Source organism: Micromys minutus, assembly GCF_963924665.1.
Source record: "Micromys minutus genome assembly, contig: SCAFFOLD_112, whole genome shotgun sequence".
NCBI lineage: Eukaryota > Metazoa > Chordata > Mammalia > Rodentia > Muridae > Micromys > Micromys minutus.
This window is the reverse complement of record NW_027667875.1, coordinates 529,354-551,260: the sequence shown is the minus strand read 5'-3', so window position 1 is coordinate 551,260 and position 21,907 is coordinate 529,354. Positions and strand designations below refer to the sequence as shown.

At 41.4% G+C, this 21,907-nt stretch overlaps 2 protein-coding genes and 1 pseudogene across 3 annotated transcripts in view; 2 read left to right on the top strand and 1 right to left on the bottom strand.

Moving 5' to 3' along the window:
* Positions 1 to 7,569, top strand: part of LOC308416108 (chromosome-associated kinesin KIF4-like) — a gene marked incomplete at its 5' end in the record, with an annotated part of 74,914 nt that extends 67,345 nt beyond the window's left edge. The window contains 7 exon segments of the mRNA XM_080942588.1: positions 1,609 to 1,764; positions 1,879 to 1,979; positions 3,712 to 3,841; positions 5,331 to 5,501; positions 6,187 to 6,246; positions 6,250 to 6,294; positions 7,380 to 7,569. Of these exon segments, the coding sequence (XP_080798714.1) occupies positions 1,609 to 1,764; positions 1,879 to 1,979; positions 3,712 to 3,841; positions 5,331 to 5,501; positions 6,187 to 6,246; positions 6,250 to 6,294; positions 7,380 to 7,538 (822 nt within the window). The 3' untranslated portion in view covers positions 7,539 to 7,569.
* A 1,783-nt stretch (positions 7,570 to 9,352) lies between these two features.
* The window catches only part of LOC308416095 (coiled-coil domain-containing protein 186-like), a 30,634-nt pseudogene continuing 18,079 nt past the window's right edge, over positions 9,353 to 21,907 (bottom strand). The window contains exon 8 of the transcript XR_013975660.1: positions 9,353 to 10,493. The product of XR_013975660.1 is annotated as a coiled-coil domain-containing protein 186-like (transcript). The remainder of the gene's footprint in view (positions 10,494 to 21,907) is intronic.
* On the top strand, positions 10,500 to 14,660 carry LOC308416097 (chromosome-associated kinesin KIF4-like). Its single transcript, XM_080942584.1, has 4 exons — positions 10,500 to 12,206; positions 12,370 to 12,486; positions 14,147 to 14,269; positions 14,499 to 14,660. The coding sequence occupies exons 1-4, from the start codon at positions 12,204 to 12,206 to the stop codon at positions 14,634 to 14,636; spliced, it is 381 nt and encodes a 126-aa protein (XP_080798710.1). The 5' UTR covers positions 10,500 to 12,203; the 3' UTR covers positions 14,637 to 14,660.

The window sequence follows — 21,907 nt, the reverse complement described above, 5'->3', positions numbered from 1 at the left end:
CTCTCACCGGTATCTTGCTTGGCCACCTGGGACCCTGACCTAGCCTGCCCCGTGTGTGCACAGCCTTACAGACATGGCATTTACTGTTGCTAAGCGGGGGTCTTTCACTAGAACTCACAAGTTCAACTAATCTAGCCGTGATACTCAGTTAGCCTGAGTGCTGTCTCTGCCTTCCAAGTGCTAAAATTGTGCACAGGTCATCACACCCCCATTTCTTATTTTTACACAGATGCTGGGAAACTAAGATCGAGTATTCATATTTCTGTAGCAAGTGCTTAAACCACTGAGTCTCCTCTCTCTTAAGATTAGTTTTTGAAGTTGAATAGGGAAGGAAGTAGAGGGTTCTTGTTTTTATTTTAACCCCACCACTCCAACTTGTGACTCTTTGCTGTGTGGCCATCCACAGGAGTGTGGTCTACCTACCAGTAGCTAAGGTACACTAATTCTTCATCCACTGACAGTTGTCCATGGCTCCTTCGTTAGGGCCAGGACTTTTAAGCCCACTTTCCACCTCCGGGAATTTTGTCTGGTTTGAGTTTGCACAGTTCTTTTGAGAACTTTCTTCAACTTGAATTGATGGTTGGTTGATTAGTTATTTGTTTGTTTTGTTTATTTGTTTTCCTTTTTCCTATTTTGATATTGGGGGTTACATTTATAGCATTTTGAATATGTGCTCCTATTCTACCAGTAAGCTATACCCAGCCTTCAGGTTTTACTGTTTCTAAAATTAAATTAAGATAATTATATTCTCCTTTTAAAAGCCTTTCCATCTACTTTATTTATGCTTTATTTTTAGTTTATTATATTTGATGTGTGTGCGTGTGGCTGTTTGCACATGAGTGCAAATGTTTGAGGGTGGCCAGAGGCATTAGATTCCCTAGGAGCTCGAGTTATAGGCACTTATGAGCCACCTGACATAAGTACTGGCGATCAAATTTGGATCCTCCGGAAAAGTAGTATGTCCCCCACCCCTTAACTGCAAAGCCATCTCTCCAGCCCCTCGCCCACCATCTACTTTAAACATGTCATGACTAGTGAATGGCAAAAAAACAAATATTCTAGTGAACAATAAATAGTAGTAGAATACCTGGAGAAAGCCTCTGTGAACACTGAGAATTGAAGCCCAGGGCAGTACATTTGCATTTGAAGCTCAGGGCAGGTTCAGCAGACGTAGGTGTGGCTGTCTCTTGGGATCCCCTTTTGTCCCTGATCTTCACACCTGGCCTCCAAGAGAGATGTTTACAGGATTTTTGATTATTAACTTGCTTGTTCCCTATGTTATCTTTCTGCATGAATTAAAGTGATTTAAAAGACGACTAAATAAAGAAGACTTCACTTCAGCCTCAAGACTGGCAGAAGTCATGTTACAAATTTGAAAAATAAAAGAAAGAAAGAAAGAAAGAAAGAAAGAAAGAAAGAAAGAAAGAAAGAAAGCCTCTCTGACTGTTGATAATAGTTCTTGGGAGGGGGTGGTTTTAGTGCCTTAGACACATAAAAATCTCACTTCTGCTTTCACAGGCTCTGGTCCCAATGAAATAAGTTCAACAGGGTCTATCTAGCCCATGTAGTCCTCATCCCCAACTCCCACATGACTGATTTCTCTTCTAGAATTGGCTAGGAAATGAAATTGAGGTCATGGTCAATACTAAGGAAGGCAGACGACATCTGAATGGCCTTCTTGAAGAGAGAAAGATCCTTGCTCAAGCTGTGGCACAACTCAAAGAAAAAAGAGAATTTGGAGAGAACCCACCACCTAAACTCCGAGTAAGTGTCATGGGAAAATGCTGTCAATAACCACAGGGAATTTCCATCAAATCCCCACTGCATTTGAGGACTCTTTCCTTTGAAATTCCATCTTCTTGCCCACTATCTTTGCAGAGGCGCACATTCTCACGAGATGAAATACATGGTCAAGATTCAGGAGCAGAGGATTCTATCGCAAAGCAGATTCAAAGCCTAGAGACTGAATTGGAGCTCAGGTAAAGAGGCTCTATCTGAAACATGAAATATGCCTGGAACCCAAACAGACACCATCAATCCAGTCATTCAAGGGTCTCCTTCCTTTTCAGAAGATTTTTATGGGGAAAAGAACCCCAAAGAATGTAACAATGTTTTGAACCTGTGTGTTTAAAGTTATGTTGTGCTATATAGATTGCATCCATTGTGCTAGGATGAGGTAAGTGCCGTTCTTCCCACCTTACAAATGTAAAATGAAATTGGAGATCTTAAACTTTTTGAAAAAGGGACCAACAATACACATTGCAGCAGACAGCACCTTCACTTCAACAAATGGTATAGTTCAAGCTGCTTGGGTAGCTACATGTAGAAGAATGAAACTAGATCCTCCTCTCTTGTTCTACACAAACAACTCCAAATAGCTCAAAGCCCTGATACCATAATTTAATAGAGGAGAAAAGAATGAACACATTTCAACTTATAGGCACAGAAAAGGGCATTCATTCAGAATAGGACTCTGGAAGCACCTGATTTTGACAATTGACAAATGGGAACTCATGAAATAAACAAGTAAAGGTTTTGTATGTCAAATGACACCATCATTTCGGTAAAGAAGCAGCCTATAGAATAGGAAAAATTCTTTGCCAGCTACGTATCTGACAGAAGGTTAAAAACTGGACTTTACGGGGAACGAAGACAAATGAGCCAGGCTGTGGTAGCACACCTTTAATCCCAACATTCAGGAGGCAGAGGCAGGTAAATCAGAGTTTGAGGCCAGCCTGGTCTACAGAGCAAATTCCAGGACAGCCAGGGCTACAAACCCTGTCTTGAAAAAATAAAAATAATAAAATAAAAAATATCCAACTGTTGGGGTCCAGGAGTCTCCCCACAAACCACCGGAGCACTGGTCTCAGTCAGGCAGGGATGGTTTATTGAACACACACCTAAAGACTGATCATCCAGGGCAACAGCTCAGACTCACGAGCTGAAAGCTGCACACTGGACATTTCTCAGGGACAGCTTATAAAGACCACAACGAGCTCATACGCAGGTGCTGGAAGTGCTGCTGGTAGCTGGCCCTGACTCAAGCCATCTTAGACAGAATAGTTCATACTGGCCTTTAATTTGATGGGTCCTGCCTGAAGCTTATGGTTGTGGAATTTCTTAAGATTAACACACCTCATAACATATAGACTATAACAGAGTATGTGGTCAGCATGACCTTGCTCTGAGTTGTTATTTTTCTGGGTCAATGACTGGCAGGCATGTTATAACAAAGATATGAAATAGGTGGTGGCCATGGAACAGAATGGCTACAGCTATGCTGGGGGGATGGGCTTCAATACAAATACAATACAAATACAAAGCCAGGTATACACATACCTGGCTTTAAACAAAATTGAGAAAACAGTGAGACAAAGAAGTAACAGAAACTTCACACACCATAATGTGATCACCTCTGTACCTATATATGCACAGAGAAATAAATAAAAGGTAGAATTTTTTCTACATTTCAATATATATGTTCCATTTATTTCAACTGATATTTAATTAAATGAAAGCCATGTGGTTATTTCATTGGGGTTCTTTTTGTTACAGGTCTAGAAGTACCACATAAAATTTGAATCAGGTGCCTTAATTTTCTAACTGATCATTTCATACATAAAATTTTTTTCATGTTTTACTCAGAGCTCCTCCCTTTCTCCTTGCTCTTGAGGCTGATCACAGTAAATGTCACTGTTCTCTCCCTTGAAGGAGCGCTCAGATTGCCGACCTACAGCAAAAGCTTCTGGATGCTGAAACTGAAGACCGGACAAAACAACGCTGGGAGAATATTGCCACATATCTCGAAGCTAAATGTGCCATAAAGTATTTAGTTGGAGAGGTAAAACCATTCTTCTTAGCAACAGCTCTAGGGGAACTGCTGCGTAGGTCAAAGTATACAGTGCTGGTCAAAGTTTCTTGGTGCTGTAGCTACTTTTCATGGTAGAAACCCCAGTGATGCTAATACTAAAGCCTTTAATGAGTAAGCATTGGTTAAAAAGAAGTAAGTCCAAGCCAGTTACTTAGAAAGAGCAGAAATTTATACTCATCATACCTGACATAAAGCAAATATTCATTTATGTGAGCTACTGTTACTAGGAAAAAAACCCATAAGAAGTTACTGGTTAAGCATAAAGTATTGTACTATATTTAAAAACATGTATGAGGTGTGTATTTAAAAACTTGAGACACAGTCCCAAGGACAAAAACTTAACCATTTTTGATATATATAGATTCGTTTTAAGGAAAGTTGATTTGGAGGGAGTTGTTTGTTTTCTGTTTTATTTTAGTTTTGGTTTTTATTGAGACAGAGTTTTTCTGTGTAGCCTTGACTTTCCTGGAACTCACTCTGTAGACCAGGCTCCCAGAAATGTGACTGTCTACCTCCAGAGTGCTAAGATTAAAGGCGTGTGTCACACCTGGCTTTCTTCACTCATCTGAAGTTCATCATAAACTGTCAGAAGATGAATCAAAGTTATCACTCAACCTATATATTTCATGAATCCACAAGTTTCTGCATTGCTATGCTTTATACATTTTTGTCTTGGGCTAGCTAATGTATTCTGCTAAGGAATCCTGACTACTCTTGGGAACCTACTCATTATCTGAGCTATTAGTAAAAATAAAAGTGGGTGGGCCAGTGCAAGATACTAGTCTTGCCTAAAGAGGTATATCTAGAAAGATCTGCAATTTTAGCACTCGTGTCTATGAGTTCTAACATGTAAACAGGAATTCTAAAACAAAATTGGCTAATACACTGTGTCCTGTGTGAATTCCTGCTTAAAATTTAAGATCTACTTAAAGTTTCAGAGTTTTGGAATTGTCAGATTCTGTCCATGTTAAGTTTATTCTTGCCTTGAAAGAGAGCAACAGATAAATGACCCAGTGTGGCTTCTACCCTGTCTTTGCATAAATATTGACTTATGGCCTAGGAATGAAACTATCCTTTTAGGGGGCTGGAGAGGTGGTTCAGGGAACCCATTTTTGACTCCTAGCATCCATGTGGTAGCTCACAACCATTTGTAACTCTAGTTCTAGGTGATCTGACATCCCTCTTTAGGCCTCTGCAGGCACCAAACATATCATATACAAATGTACATGCAGAAAATATTCATATACATCAAAAGTAAAAAAAAAAATTAAAGCCAGTTAGTAGTATTACTTCAATTCACTATTAGAACCCACATGACATGGGAAAAAATGAGAATGGATTTAGAGTTTCTTGGAAGCACTTTTCTCAAACTGTTTCAAAAAGCTGACCTTTTCTTGCCCGATGAATGGGAGAAGATAGCTCATTCTGCAAATAAAATTACTTTCTCTTATGTTTTCAGCTGGTCTCCTCCAAAATACAGGTGAGCGAACTTGAAAGTAGCCTGAATCAGAGCAAGGTCAGCTGTATTGAAGTGCAGAAGATGCTGTTTGAAGAGCAAAATCATTTTGCTAAGATAGAGATGGATTTCAAAGAAGAGCTGGTCAAAATGGAGCAACAGCACCAAGAAAAGGTAACTGAGCAAGACAAGGATTTGCTGAGGCATGGGCTGAGACTGCCTTTGGTTGCTCAGCTTTTCAAAGCGGTGGAATGTGCCTGGCATGCTGGTGCTGCCTGTAATCCTAGCACTCTGGGAAGCTAAGGCAGAAGAATCATCTCAAGTTCAGAGTCAGTCTGGGCCATATTGAGACCCTGTCACTATTTGAAAAATAAATAAGCAGGCACCAGTGGCCCATGAAGCTTCCTTTCAAAAGTTTATGTGGCCTTTTCCACATTTTGCAAGTACCTGAAACAGAAATAACTTGTCTAAGTGGCTCTTAACCACTGGCTCAAATTCTAAGATTAACACACAGAGAAACACCCTTTCTAGGTTTATTACTTTGGACCATGAAAAGACATTCTTTATCTTTAACTCACAAAATAGTTACCTGGGGCTGGAGAGATGACTCAGTGGTTAAGAACACTGACTGCTCTTCCAGAGGTCCTGAGTTCAATTCCCAGCAACCACATGGTGGCTCACAACCACCTGCAATGGGATCTGGTGCCTTCTTCTGGTGTGTCTGAAGACAGCAACAGTGTACTCATATATAATAAATTTTAAAAATCTTTAAAAAATGTTACCTGGACCCTGCTTGAGCTAAAGAACACCCCTTCCCCTCACCACTTGAAACCACCCAGTGTGTTGTGTCTCTCTCTAGGTGTTGTACCTTCTCAGCCAGCTGCAGCAATGCCAAATGACAGAGAAGCAGCTGGAGGAATAAGTTAGTGAAAAGGAACAGCAGCTGCTTAGCACCCTGAAATGTCAGGTATGCAAAACATGATGGATAGTCCTGACTCATTTGGGCCATGGCACTTGGCAGCAGAAAGTAATTAACCACTTACAAACCTGAGCCTTTACTCCTTTGAGGCCCTGTTGAATCTAGTTAAGGGAAGATCAGCACAGCTCCAATAATAGCCTAACTTTCAGAACTAAAACAGAAGCCTCCACATCATACTTATGCCTCCTGATTCTTGTGCCGAAACCCTAAGCTTCAGCGCTGAAGAAGTACACTCATCTAGGATTTACCTAAAATCTTGATGGCAGTAAGCTGAAGCAGGCTTTGTGGTGAAGATTGCTCAGTGTTCTTGCAGAGGGCTTGAGTTCCCAGCACATGTCTGTCAGCTAACAACTGCATGGAACTCCAGCTCCAGGAGGAATCCCATACCTGGCTGTCAGCCTCTCCACACATCTGCACTCAAAGGCACATGCACATAATTAAAAATGATAAAAAGAAATCGAAAAAATCCTAAGGGCATTCAACGGTTCTGAGCCAATGCCTGCCATGTTAGTAAAATGTCCAGGATCTAAAATTCTTTCAAAGGCTGGGAACACCACACCCTTTAGAAACATGTTGGAGCACTATTTAGTCCAATGTAGAATCTTATTCCTGCTCAGTCTCCAGGGTTCCCTTAGCTCTTCCTACTGTAAGACATATTCAAACTCATTAAAGTTGTATACATGAATCCTGTTGCCTTAACTGCAAACAAATATAATCGGGCTTGTTAGAATAGGGTGCAGACTAGTCTGTGTGAGAAGGGTGCACAGAAGCACCTGCAGATTTCAGGGAACAGCTAAACTAATGCTGTGTGGGATTCTGAACCAGCCTGCTTATGTGCATAGGCGAGAATGGGAAAGGATAAGAAAATTTGCTTCCTTCAAGTATATTCATGACTATTGGGGAATCCTGAAATATAAGAGACATTCAAAGAAGTAAAGCTGTGTCTGGCATTTAAAAACAAACAAAAACTATCATCTACCAGACACTTGAAAGCAGTGTTTTAATCTGAGTTATTTAGTAACTCTTTATGTGGACCCAAAATAACCCCACCTGTAACTGCAATCTGGAACTAGAAGGAAGAGCTTAGGAAGATGCAAGAAGTGTGTGAGCAAAATCAGCAGCTTCTCCAAGAAAACACTGCCATCAAGCAGGTAAGACGTCTTTCTACCCACTTAATAAGCCTCAGGAGACTCCCACTGAGGCTCACCCTTGGAAGCAACCTTCAGTATTGATGACTATATTACCCAGTTTTGTGTGGTCTCCATTGAGTTTTTATATGACACAGTCATGTACATATCAAAGTGTTAGAAACACAAGATTTTGCCAGGTATGGTTGTATATACCTGTAATCCAGCATTTGGGAAGCAGAGACAGGCTGAACTTAATGAGTTTTGAAGCCAGTTTGGTCTATAGTAAACTCTTAAGTCAGCCAAGGATACATAGTAAGGTTCCGTCTCATAAAAACCCACAAAGAAAGAAAGGAAAAATAAAGTATACCCCTTCCTAAATCTAGTAGTGATCTGAGAAAGTCAGTCCTCAACAACAGTCCTGTCACACACCTCACTTGAATAGCAAAACAGTAAAGGTTAGCTCCTGTCTGAAATCTTTGGGTTAGCCACTCCTCAGCAAACATTTATACTATTATAATTGAAATAGTGCTGTGAGCTGAATGTAGATTAAATGGCCATGTAAGCCAAGGAGGTAGAGTTCAGAAGCATACACAGGAACAGAAGGATCGAGGACCTAACTAACACCTTTGGAAAGGAGTTTGCAGGCATGAAGCAATTATGGGTACACTTGTTCTTGGGGAAACACTGAAGCATAGCAAATATTGTAACCACATACTACCTAATATGAATCATAGTCTATTTCTAAAACACTATGAAATGATGCTTTTTAGTTTGGCAAGTGACTATACATGAACTTTAAAGAGATCAAGTTGACTCTCCTACTTAATAACCTCACAATATGCAAATGCTTTGGCCACTCTTGATCAGACTGCTTGGAAGACACATTAGTTATACATAAAGACCATCTTTATTGTTGTTTCACTATCTTGTACTTACTAAAAGGATACTGTAGCAGGCACCGAGGATGGCTTTCTCAGAACTAATGGCTTCCTCACTAAGACGCTAAATGATAGGTCACATGTTATAGTAGACAGAGTAACAACCCAGAAGCTAAATAGGCATGGAATCTATCTAATCTGGAATTTATCAATAGTTCATTGAGTAACTTTGAACGAGTCATTTACTCTGCCTGAGTCTGCATTCCCTTGTATGTACAATGAAGAGATGAAACCAGCATAGATTACTTCTAGTGCTAATGTCTTGAGTCCAAGGACTAGTCAAAATATTAATAATAGTACCTTTATATGATGTTATAATATTGTATATGACATCATATAAAGGTACTATTATTAATATGTGTGTGTCACCTTGTGAAGAATAAGATAATTATTTATATTTTTATTAAGGTACTGGAAGCATCTTTAAATATTTCTCATTTATCACCTGGGGGTGGGGCACATCTTTATTAGTTTTGTTCTTTTCTGAGACACTAGCTTGACCTTGAACTCCCTGTGTGGCTCAAGCTGGCCTCATGTGTGGGCCTCCCAGTACAGGTGTGTGCTGCTATATGTGCTCAAAAGAAACAGATACTCTTGTCTATATTTTGTTGATAAAGAGCTGAACTTGAAAGTACTTTTTCAACGGTCATGGCAAATGTTAATTTTAGGAGTAAATACTTCTAAGTTCTACCCTGGTATTCTTTATTCTTTGAGTTTAAAACTTGTTCTTCTGAGATATATTGAACACTCTGCTAGAATTACAGACTGTAAAATGGTATCCTCAACCCTAGTTTTTCTCAAGGGAAATCTTTAAAATAGAACCTGGGACTCTACCTCTAGATGTTCTGACCAGGTTGATCTGAGGTAGGATTTGGCATTTTAGAACACTTCCCCAAGATTTCCTTTCTTTCTCTCTCTCTCTCTCTATTTCTTTCCTTCCTTCCTTCCTATGTTATATGTTGTGGGTCTATGTGGGTGAATGCCACATGTATACAGGCGTTGAACATAGATCGTTAGAACCCTTGGAGCTAGAGTTACAGTTGGTTACAAGCCACCTAATATGGGTGCTGGGAACTGAACTCAGGTCCTCTGAAAAAGCAGCAATCACTCTTAATCACTGCTCCAACCCTTGCAGTGATTTCTTTAGCCCCTGCTGAGAATCTGCAAGCCTAGGAGTCTTTCTGTTCCTTGTGATATGCTAGTGGTTTGCCAGCAGGTTCGGTATAGTTGTGTCAAAGTCTCTCTGGCATTCTAATCTGCTTTCTTGAATGAGGGAGAAAAAGATGAAATTATACCTTACGTGTGTGACACTCCAATCTGCCAAGTGTATTATGAGCATTCAACTCTACTGTGACCACTACCATCTAGCCTCTGCTGCCTTGAAGATTAGCAAGAGCAGAAGTTCATAGCAGCTGCTGGGTCCTGCATATGGAAAAGTCCAGTCACCCACGACAGTTCTTGAGCTGTCATTTGTGATATTTATCCCATAAGATGAAATAGACAAATGCTGACAGGGTAGAAGAGCATTTCTGAAGCCTGTAGCTAATTCACAAGTGGACAACGGACCCAGGCTACAGTAGGAAATGGAGCCCATTCTGAAGGGGCTTCTATAACCAGGTCATAGAACTCTTTATCTTTCACTAGTTTTATTCAAAGGAGCTAAAGGGATTTTTAATTTTATTATAATGTATCTTGTTGATAAAGGTGACTAAGATGGGCATTCTTATCTAATACTGTTAGACATGTAAATTGGTTTACCTACTCTAGAGGGCAACCTGAAACTAATCAGAAACTTTAAAAATATCCCCATCATGATCACTTTAGGAGCACATATATTAAAACTTTTTATATTCTTTGATCCAGTTGTTATATACATAGTAAGGAAATAGCCATCAATATGGAGCTTGCTGTATTCATTCAGTGAATCTTTTCAAAGTAACTTTGTGCCAGGAATGAACACTATTTCTGAGAATATAGCAGTTAACTTTGTCATTGTGAACATATTCTTGTAGGAAAAGACATAGTAAGCAGAAAAACAAAATAATTCTGGATAGTGATACAGAAGAGAACAAAAATTCCATGTTGACTTTGTAGGAAGGATGGGGAGGGCAAAGGCTTTCTGCGAATCAAAGAGAGGGTTAAGATGAGATAGAGACAATGTGAGGAAACCAGGCACCTGTAATCCTGGTTCTCTAGAGGCTAAAGCAGAAGAATCTCACATTCAAGGCCAGCCTGTGCTAAGTGATACAGGCCTAAGTCCCAAACAAGAAAGTGAGGGGGAGGGAAGTGAAGGAGAAGAGGCAATGAAAAGACCTCAGGGAAAGAGTGGACTTTGTGTCTCAGCACCCAAGAAGGTCATTGTCAAGGAATGAGTGAGAAAGGTAAAGATAGCCGTAGAGGCCCAACTAGTCTACCTTCTATTTGTGTATGAGAATATCCACTGCAACATGATTTGCAGTAGCAAATGTTTTCTTTCAAAACTATCCTAATATCTAACATTAGGGGACTAGTTAAATAAATTGGTGTATCGGCATGATGGAATATTGTGTATAGCTATTGAAATCATGGCTTTCACATTTTGTACTGATATGTGTTATCCTCCTGTTCAGAAAAAAAGATGTTATTATGGTTTCCTTTATAGCTACAGAACAAACACGATAGATCTCATGTGCAAAGCAGCTAAGATCTTGAATGTTATTATAAACTTAGAATGAGTCCACAGAGATGTGCAAGAAAAAAATGCTGACAGTTATGCTTTCAGGGCTTGGGGTGTTTGGTTTGGGGTTTGGTCTTGGGAGATTTTTTGTTTTTTGTTTTGTTTTGGTTTGGCTTTTTGCTTTTGATTTTTTTTCAAGTCAGGGTTTTTAGACAACCCTGGCTATCTTGTAACTCACTCTGTAGACCAGGCTGACCTCAAACTCATAGATATGCCTGCCTCTGCCTCCCAAGTGCTGGGATTACAGGTGTGCACCACCACTGCCCTGTGATTTCAGGCCTTGTTAATCACCAGACTATTGGATTCACTTTTGTTGTGGATTTGAAGGGGTGGTTTTGGTTTACTGAAAGGATCTCACTATGTAGCCCTGGCTACCCTGGCCTTGGCGGCCTCTGCCCCCCTGAGTGCTGGGGTTAAAGGTTTGGGCTGCCATGACCTGCGGCACGGACTACTTTAAAGCTAGTTCTCCCCATGTATTACACTCATACAGATGATGTAGGAGACTCAAATGCCAAACTTGAATTTATTATCCCTATTGTATTTTTTATTTCTCCTTTCAGCCTATAATTGCAGCCTGTCAAAATATTTTCAGATTGTAATTTTTGTTATCTTAACTATTAATCATCCTTCCAGCTTTCTGCTATTGTTAGAGCCTGATAAACATGGCTACACTGTAAAGTGGCTGTGAGAGAGAGAGAGAGAGAGAGAGAGAGAGAGAGAGAGGAGAGAGAGAGAGAGAGGGAGGGAGGGAGGGAGGGAGGGAGGGAGGGAGAGAGGGAGAGAGGGAGGGAGGGAGAGAGGGAGAGAGGGAGGGAGGGAGAGAGGGAGAGAGAAGAAGAGAGAGAGAGAATGTAGATGAGTTAGTGCTCCAAACAAAGACCTAGCTGGACAAAATGTAAAAATGTGCATTGAAAGAAAATCTAACTCGGTCCTAAAATAAACCTAACTGTACTACCATATTGCTGCCTGCAGGGCTTTGCCCCTGAAATGGTCCCCAGTGTTTATCTGGTACTTGACACAAGCAGGTGTTAGGACAGCCTCCTTATCTATCTTCAGCTATACTGCCCAAAGTAGAGCATTGGATTGTTTGTATAACCTGCTCTTCATTAGCCTATGGTACTTCCTGGTGAAATGAAGGAAGGGAATAGAGAAGACAGATTTGATCAAGATGATGAACTTTCCTTTCTTTCTAAAAAACATGTGCATGTAGAGGGATAGGACTTTAAAATGTCCATCAAATCCTTTCAGTAATGTGTCCTTCCACAAACTTGTTTTGCAGTGTTCCTGCAAAGGCTGGTGCGGGAACAAGCAATGTGGATGCAGAAAGCAAAAGTCAGACTGTAATGTGGCCTGCAGCTGTGACCCCACAAAGTGTCACAACCGCCATCAGAACCAGGTAGGAACAGTATTGCTTTCCCTTAACCATACCTTTGAACCTCTCTGGAGTTTGTATCCTTCTTCTTCTGCCCCAAAAACCTGGAATCTCCTACAGTTATTCCTACCCTTTTTTTCTGCACCCAGAAAGAGGCTCACTCCTCAGGTATGCACTCCCCACCCTCACCGCCAGCCTTGCCATGAAGCTTCTGTATAATTTCTGAAACAGGAACAAGGGACAGGAATGCAAGAACTTACAGGTAAACAGGGACACAGGATCAAACTAGTCCAGAGGCTTGGCTGAAACTGTGAAAACCTCGTGCTGAGATGGCAGCTTCTAGAAAGGAATTTAATCCTTCTAATATCTTGAGACAGTAGTTAGTAGACCCTAAAGGAAGCAAGCATTCTGTGGCTGTAGGAAAAGACCCACAGGAATTTCATCTACTAGTCACTGTTGTGAGCCAAGTTAACTACAGCTTTCTTTATGTCACTTCTAGGAAGAGCAAACTCTGAGAAATAAAATGTGCCCTGAAAGAAATAAAATGAGCCATGTGCACAGCAAGCAGGCTCAATCCCTGACCTCTCCTTATTCCTGCCTGTGCAATGGCAAGAAGGCTTTGCTATAGCCCTTGATCCAGAATCCAAGACTCCCACCAAGTGTGGTGTAGCAGACATTTGTCATACAGTTCCTAGACATTTACACAGGAACAATTTGGCTTGGGACTCTCATTTCAAAGGTTAGTTCTAAACTAAGCATCAGAGGACTAAAATGACAAGCTATGTAGGTCAGGATAAATGTCAGGCACATATTTGGGACCTGTAAGGGTTCCCTGTTTCATGGTTTTTCATTTAGGGTTCTAAAACACTGAAGCTGCTGCATGAAGGAATCTTTGGCCAAAACCTTTAGAATTCCATTTCCATCAAATCCATGTGCTCTTCACCTACTTTCCTTTTGGGCCTCCCTCAGGATTTCAGTTAAAGAAAACTATTGATCTGGGCCAGTGCTTCCATTTTACAGAAGAGGAAAGTAAAATCCGGAGGCAAGCTGACATGACTTGCCTGCTAGACAGCTGGTCATGGCAACTGAGATGAAACCTCTGGGTTACAGACAGCTACAGTTTTAAGCCCAGCTCTATGCAGAGTCACCTTGTGATTGACCTAAAGTGACTTCTGTCCTTTGGATTTCATTTTCTTATCAGAAAGGAATACTAGTGCAGGTGGCCTCCTATAGCAGTGCTGTTGTAGGTAGTAGAACTTTAATCAAAGAAATAATCAAGGCTTGGCCTAATTTCATTCTAGTTTATTTCTTGAGTAGGTCTTACTTGTTAAATACCCAGGTTAGACTCAAACTTGTCATCCCTCTGCCACAGCCTCCCAAGTTCTGGGATTGCAGATATATACCACCACATCTACCCTGGCCAAATTTTTAAAGTTTCTTTCACAGTATGTCTCATTCCAGACCTATACAGATCATTGGAGTCTGCCTCTTAAGTATGACAACATTTCTCTCGGAACAGAACATGTTAAGTGAGCCCTATGGCTTCTCCAAATTGTAGCTCCCTTACGTTTGCTTTGAGTAATTGGCTGATCAGGTCCTCAGAGCTGGGACCTACCTGACTGAAGAGGAGCTGTTCTGTAACTCAGATAGCTAAATTACATTAAGCCTATCTGCTTGATTTCAGGACGACTTGGATGCTATTGAGCTAAATCAAGATTCTGAAAATTCCTTCAAATTGGAAGATCCCACAGAGGTGACCTCAGGATTAAGTTTCTTCAACCCTGTTTGCGCAACTCCCAGTAGCAAGGTGGGTGGCTAAATACAAGACTTGAATGAAAACTAAACATACATCCTTTTCTGCATTAGCTGTGATAGAAGGTTATGGGAGATAGTTGTGGGGAAAGATATTATCAAATTGCTGGCCACTGGCTGGAGTCTATTTATCTAAAAAAGCAGTTGCAGGGGATGCCTTTTGTGGAGCCTTTGTACTGGCTCAGCTGGGTCCATGTATTCACTTCTGTCTCTGTCTTTCCTAGATCCTGAAAGAAATGTGTGATTCTGATCAGGTACTGCTGAGGCAGCCTGCTTTTTCCCCTTCTTCTGACCACCCAGAACTGAAATCTATAGGATCAGAATCACAAGAAAATAAGGCCACAGGAAAGAAGAAGAAATGAGCTCTGGCCAGCAATTCGAGCTTCTTCTCTGGCTGCTCTCCTATCCAAGAAGAGTTCCACTGAAGTTAGGGCCATTGTCTCTTCTTTCTGCAATGGACACACTCTTAGCTGCAGCACTGAGGGGAGCGTCACTAATGACTTCTGTAGCTTTTAGGTCTTCTTGCTATTGAGAAAAGGAGAAAAAGTGTCCCTAAAAGGAAGAGGATCTTTGCTGAGTGTTGGCCATTACCGTCTATGGCCTCCACTTACAGACAACTACTTTGCTTCTCTAGAAGGTGCTGAGCCTTCTACTGGAGAGAACCAACTGACCTTCCTGATACTCAAAAGGAACCAGTCCCCAGGACAGTCTAGCTCGCTCTTTGTCAACAGTTGAGTTGTCTCTTCATGGAGCCGAGGCCAACATGTTCTCTCGCGATCACATCAGCTTAATGGAAGAGCTTCGAGTAAGATGGAGACCTGCTTGACTCCCTCGCCAAACCCCAGGAATTGGGCAGGGAGCTTTCTACTCCATTTCAACTCCGGACTTTATAAACCCTTCAACTGTCTGTCACATGTGTTACTGAAGTTAGTGAAACATTTTTAAATGTTAATAAATAAACCTTAGCTCATTTACAGTTTGAAGGAGATCCTTCTATGATAGAAGAAGAAATAAAATTCCAGCATGTTTTCTTCGACCCCTGGGAAGTCTTAAAGAGATCCATTTCAATTTCCCCACAAATACACATACTTCCTTTTTCTGGGAAGGCTGCCTAGTTTTTTGTTTGGTGGTTTGTTTTGTTTATAGGGGTAGGGATTGAGCAAAGGGGCTCAGACATGCCAAGCAAACATTCTATCACAGAGCTTCCTGACCCAGCTTCCTACCCTTCCTTGGAATGTTGTGCCACTGTTGCTCTGCTGCTCTGGGGGAAGAAGGACACTGACACATTTAATGAGAATCCCCATACCATATTTATGCCAGAATTGTATTTGCTTCTCAAAAAAGAAAAGAAAAGAAATCGCTGGGCCTGGAGAGATGGCTTAGAAGTTAAGAGCACTGGCTGCTCTTCCAGAGGTCCTGAGTTCAATTCCCAGCAACCACATGGTGTCTCACAACCATCTGTAATGGGATCTGATGTCCTCATCTGGTTTGCAGGCATATATGTAGTTAGAGCACTGTATACATAGTAAACAAATAAATCTTTAAAATGTTCAAGGCCAATAGGAGCCTGTACTTTGCATAGAAGAAAATAAAGTGTCAGCTTTACCATCCAATAGCATATTTCTGAGAGAACGCTTTCATTGGGAGAATGTGTTTATCGTAACTCATGGTTTGAAGGTCCTAGGACATGGTTAGAAGCCCATATTAAATCATGACAGAAGCATGGAACAGAGCAGCTCACCTCATAGCCAGGATGGGAGAAAATAGTGGAAGGACCTGGGTCCTATCACCAGCCTTCAAGAGCATACTTCCAGTGGACTAAAGACACTCCACAAGAACCTACTTTTTAAAATTTCCCTCAAATGGTACCACTGGCCAGGGAACAAGCCATGAACACACCACCCTTTTTGGGAACATTAAATATCTAACATGCAGATGGTACTGTGGTACAAAGAGGTAGTTATAATGTCAGTGAGTAATAGAGCTAGGAACGGACCCCATTATACATTTACCTTATAGTTCTTTCTAATGTCCTGTAATCTGATTAATGGTAGAGAGCTTTTGAGTTACAGAACAAAACTATTGCCCCTTTGCTTTCTCCCTTTAAAAGGGAGTGGAGGGACAAGGATTATAGAAGCTAGAAGGGGGCCAGCCTTGCAATGCCACATACAGGCTATATTTGAAGCCTCTGGGAGTTTACAAACCTTGATACTCATCTATGCATACTGACTCCTGTCCTTACCCCCACAGCCCCTAAAAGGCTCTTAAACCATCCCCACAAGAAAACAAGACTCCAGAATCCACCACAACCCAAGCAAAGGAAATTGAAAAACAACCTGCCAAGAATGACTCCCAGTGGAGGACTAGGTGACCTGCTGGCCCTCCCTGGCTTCCTGCCAGCAAGCAGTCTTGCTTCTCTTTGCATTTTAATTCTGAGAGAGTTAGAGTATCTCTGTCATTGCCAAATACTGCCTCTGGATACAATGGGAAAGGTGAGAGGGAGGGAAGCAGCTCCTGGCAGAAAAGAGCAGTCTCCCTCACAGGATAAAATCGAGTGTGTGAAGGGGGAGGGGAAGCCAGCTTATCTGTAAGGAGTCATCCTTTTCCACCAACACCCCTATAGTGCTCACAGACCCCAAGTCACTGCATCAGCCACAATCTAAGCTGTCCATCAAGCCCCTCCCAGCTCACGTGCAACCCTGTACTTTTTATACGAAGCTGAACATAGCTTGCTAGGCCACCAGCTTCTTTTGTACACATTCCTCTTCCAAAAGCCTGGTACCCTAACACCTGTTTGCAGTATAAACCTGATGAACTGAGCTTGATCCCAGGAACACAGGGTGGAAGGAAAGAACCAACCCCAATAAGCTGTCCTCTTATCTACACATACACAACAACAACAACAGCAAAACGGCCCAAAGTCAACGGTAGAGACTCAAAATCGAAAATGACTGAAATCACTGCCAAAGTGACGGAAAGGTTGAAATGACCCAAAAATCACCCAAAACGGCACAAAAGTCACCGGAACAGTTTCAAAATTGAAAATGACTGAAATCACTGCCAAAGTGACAGAAAGGTTGAAATGACCCGAAAACCACCTAAAATGGCCCAAAAGTCACCAGAACAGACTCAAAATCGAAAATGACTGAAATCACAGCCAAAGTGACGGAAAGGTTGAAATGACCCGAAAACCACCCAAAACGACCCTAAAGTAACCGGAACATTCTCAAAATCAAAAATGACTGAAATCACTGCCAAAGTGGCGGAAAGGTTGAAATGACCCGAAAAATACCCAAAACGGCCCTAAATCACCAGAACAGACTAAAAATCAAAAATGACAGAAATCACTGCCAAAGTGACAGAAAGGTTGAAATGATCCGAAAACCACCCAAAACGGCCCAAAATTCAACGGAACAGACTCAAAATCGAAAATGATTGAAATCACTGCCAAAGTGACAGAAAGGTTGAATTGACCAGAAAAATCACCCAAAACGTCCCAAAAGTCACTGGAACATTCTCAAAATCGAAATTAGTGAAATCACTGCAAAAGTGAAAAGGTTGATATGAACAAAAAACCACCCAAAACGGCCCGAAAGTCACCGTAGAGACTCAAAATTGAAAAGGACTGAAATCACTGCCAAAGTGACAGAAAAGTTGAAATGACCCGAAAACCACCCAAAACGGCCCTAAATCACCGGAACAGACTCAAAATCGAAAATGAATGAAATCACTGCCAAAGTGACAGAAATGTTCAAATGACCCGAAACCACACAAAACGGACAAAACATCTCCCGACCAGACTCAAAATCGAAAATTACTGAAATCAATGCCAAACTGACGGAAAGGTTGAAATGACCCGAAAACCTCCCAAACGGATGAAAAGTCACCAGAACAGATGCAAAATCGAAAATGACTGAAATCCCTGCCAAAGAAACAGAAAGTTTGAAATGACCCGAAAACCACAAAAACGGCCCTAAATCACCGGAACAGACTCAAAATCGAAAATGACTGAAATCACTGCCAAAGAGACAGAAAGGCTGAAATGACCCAAAAACCACCCAAAAGGAAAGAAAATTCACCGGAACAGACTCAAAATCGAAAATGACTGAAATCACTGCCAAAGAGACAGAAAGGCTGAAATGACCCAAAAACCACCCAAAACGAAAGAAAATTCACCGGAACATACTCAAAATCGAAAATGACTGAAATCACAGCCAAAGTGACGGAAAGGTTGAAATGACCCGAAAACCACCCAAAACGGACGAAAAGTCACCGGAACAGACTCTTCTGGCAGGCAGGTATTCAGGCTTTAGATAGAGCACACATATATTTTGAAAAAAAAAAATGGAAGGAAGGAAGGAAGGAAGGAAGGAAGGAAGGCACGAAGGAGGGAAGAGAGAGGAAAAAAATTCTAGCTTTTGTCTGGCTGTGTGGGTGGCAGAGGCAGAGAGAATGGACCTCAGTGAGTTCACAGATAGCCAAGTCTACAGTGCAAGTTCCAGGGCTCCCAGGGCTATACAAAGACAAATCCTATGTTGAGGTACAACAAAACAAAGCAGAAAAAGTCCTGGCTTTTATTTTAGAGATGTCTCTTCCCTCTAGTACTATTGCCTATAGAAATTGATCATGTAGGCATGTTGATCTTATGACAGGGTTTATCTTTGTGTGTGTGTGTGTGTGTGTGTGTGTGTGTGTGTGTGTGTGTGTGTGTGTGTGTGTATCTCTATGGCTTAGCTAGGTCCCACGTCAGAGTTGTGTTTCAGTGGTCTTTATTTTTTGTGCTTGGGCTTGTGTAGGTACTAAGCTACCACAGTCCTGAAAACACACACACACACACACACACACACACACACACACACACAAATCACCCAACAAACCAACCAAGCAAATAAATATGCCTGCCTGCATGCCTGCCTGCCTGCCAGCCAGTTGCATTTTGTTAAACAATTTTTGACTAACTTTATTTCACCTCTGATTGTGTATCTTTCTTAGGATAAGAAAGTAAAACAATAAATGTACTCAGGGATCATTTTACGATGAGCTGTTTTCGGAGTTTTGTTTATGTAACAAAACTGAGAAGGTGGTGAAATGTCTCTCCATGTATTTTTGGCTGTCTGGAAAGTCGCTATATAGACTGGTTCACTTGGCGTGATAGATATCTGAAACCAGGTCTACCTAGAAAGTTTCTTGAAGTTCCAGAACAATGAATGATATTTATGTTGATTTTTTGAAAAATACGATTAAAAACTTAAAAAAAACGGAGGCCAAAAGAAAACCGAAGAAAATCCAGAAACCCTTCCTGGGTAAAATAAATAGACATGAAACTGGGTGTGGACATGCCTTTAATCCTATCACTCAGGGAGGAGACAGAGGTTGGTGGAATGCTGAGAACTGGAGGAGAGTCTGATCTTGACAGTGAGTTCCAGGGCTATGTAGAGAGATATCTTTGTGAAATCAGTGAGTGATGACAACTAACTCTCTGTTCTCTCAGGTCCATCTTGCTCTGGCTCCTGCAACTGACTGAACAAAAAAAAAAAAAAAAAACCCAATGGTTCTCACCTAGCTCTTTGGAAATGCTAATGGCGTTGTTAACACACCCTAACAGAAAGAGGAAGCCTTCATTCAGTTGTTCTCAACCCAGCCTCGCCCTGCCCTGCCATTTTAGGGATTTCAAAGGCCAGGCTGCATCTGAGCCATAATTACAGAATTTGGTATTTCTACTTAATGTTTAGTGTTTAGGTAAATAAGGCTTGTGAATCACTAGAAGAATGGCTAAGAGCACTAACTGCTCTTCCAGAGGTCCTGAGTTCACTTCCCCAGCAACCAACATGGTGGCTCACAACTGTCTGTAATGGGATCTGATGCCTTCTCCTGGCATTGTGCCTGAAGACAGCTGCAGTGTATGTACTCCTATAAGTAAAAGCAAATACACTTTTTAGAAAAATAAAACAAACCTCTCGAAGAAATCGAGGATCTTGAAAATACCAGGCATATTTATCCATCTCTCTACTCCTTTTATTTTATTTTATATATTTTTAAAAATATTATACACTGTATATATATATATATATATATATATATATATATATATATATATATATATATACAATGTCAAATAAAGAAATAGATGCAATTAATTTGGAATAAACCGAACAAAGTAAGAAAAAAAGGAAGGCAGTAATGCGGTGGCCTAGCTTATTTATAAGATGAGCAAACACTGGTCTGCCATTGCTTCCTCAGTTGAAATCACACACACACACACACACACACACACAAACACACACACACCCCACCTAGGATGAAATAAAGGAGGGGGGGATGCGACAGGCGACATGGTAATGCATGCCTTTGATCTCAGCTTTGGGGAGGCTGAAGTAGAGGCAGGATTTACTTGAGAGGCCAGCCTGGTCTGTCTAGTATGTTTTGGCACCATGTAGAAAAAGGTTGTCTCCCATCAATGAGCAAATACGGGAAAATCTATCTGTCCATCTACATATGCTTTGTGGCTCAGAGGGTGAAGCTGCTGCCTATTGAGGTCTAGGTAAAATCTCAAGGAAGGCCTAGATGAAATGTGAAGGCCTAGGTCAGATTGGTTAAGGCCGAGGTAACTCTCACCTGGCTAGCTTACCATTTTGTGCTGTTACTGATATTATGAGGACGCTTTCTCATATGTCCATGTATGTGGACAAATGACTTTCTGGTTGGCAGGTCGAGACATAAATGTTAGACAAGGCAAGTCCCCTGCCACAGTCCAGTTCCCCAACTAATGGGAGCAGGATAAGTGGGCGGCCAAGATGTGTTCCTAGAGAAATTCACCTATCCTGAATCCAGATGGGTGTAGTAACTTGGTACAGATTTTTGACATATGCAGTTCTGGACTGTCCCCCTACCTCACATGCTGGGCCAGGTGCCTGACAACCTGATTTTGTTATTTAGCGTGTGTGTGTGTGTGTGTGTGTGTGTGTGTGTGTGTATCTCTATGGCTTAGCTAGGTCCCACGTCAGAGTTATGTCCAGTGTTTTCTGCAACTTTTTGATGGGAAATCTCTGATAGGATCAGTCATGTGCACACATGATGCTGAACGTCAGGTTTGTATTCCCAAGACTAAGACTGGTACGGGTCCCGAACCAGGGCTATATATTATCTTGGTGTATAAAGGTAAATACTCTCTCTGTCTTAGCATCTGATGTTTGAAAACGTACAAAATATACAGTTCCATGTCTCTAAAAAAAAAAAGAAAAGATCAATCACGTGGTGTGCGTGTGTGTGTACCTGTGTCATGGAGGCCAGAGGTAACACCAAGCCTCTTCGCCAATTGCTGTCCACTTTATTTCTGAGACAGAGTATGGACTTCTGAGAACTGATGGACTTGGCTAGACTGGCTGCCCAGTGCACTACATGGATGCATGGAGCCACCTGCCACATCTCTCTTCACCCCAACAAAGCCAAGGTTAGGGGTTCACACTGCCACACTCAGCTTTGTCTATGGGTGCTCAGGTCCTCAAGCTTGCACAGCAGGTACTGCCCAAGGAGACGTCTCCACACCTTAAAGTGCAGATACTTGAATGCAGGAACTAACCTGCATTTTAACTAACTGCTTAAGAAATGTATGCACACGCCCAATTTGGCAGGT

Bases quoted from the DNA above. Each gene is read 5' to 3' on its own strand.
- LOC308416097 (XM_080942584.1), top strand. The intron at 12,487-14,146 runs GTAGGAACAGTA...GCTTGATTTCAG, and splicing joins ACAACCGCCATCAGAACCAG to GACGACTTGGATGCTATTGA. The intron at 14,270-14,498 runs GTGGGTGGCTAA...TGTCTTTCCTAG, and splicing joins GCGCAACTCCCAGTAGCAAG to ATCCTGAAAGAAATGTGTGA.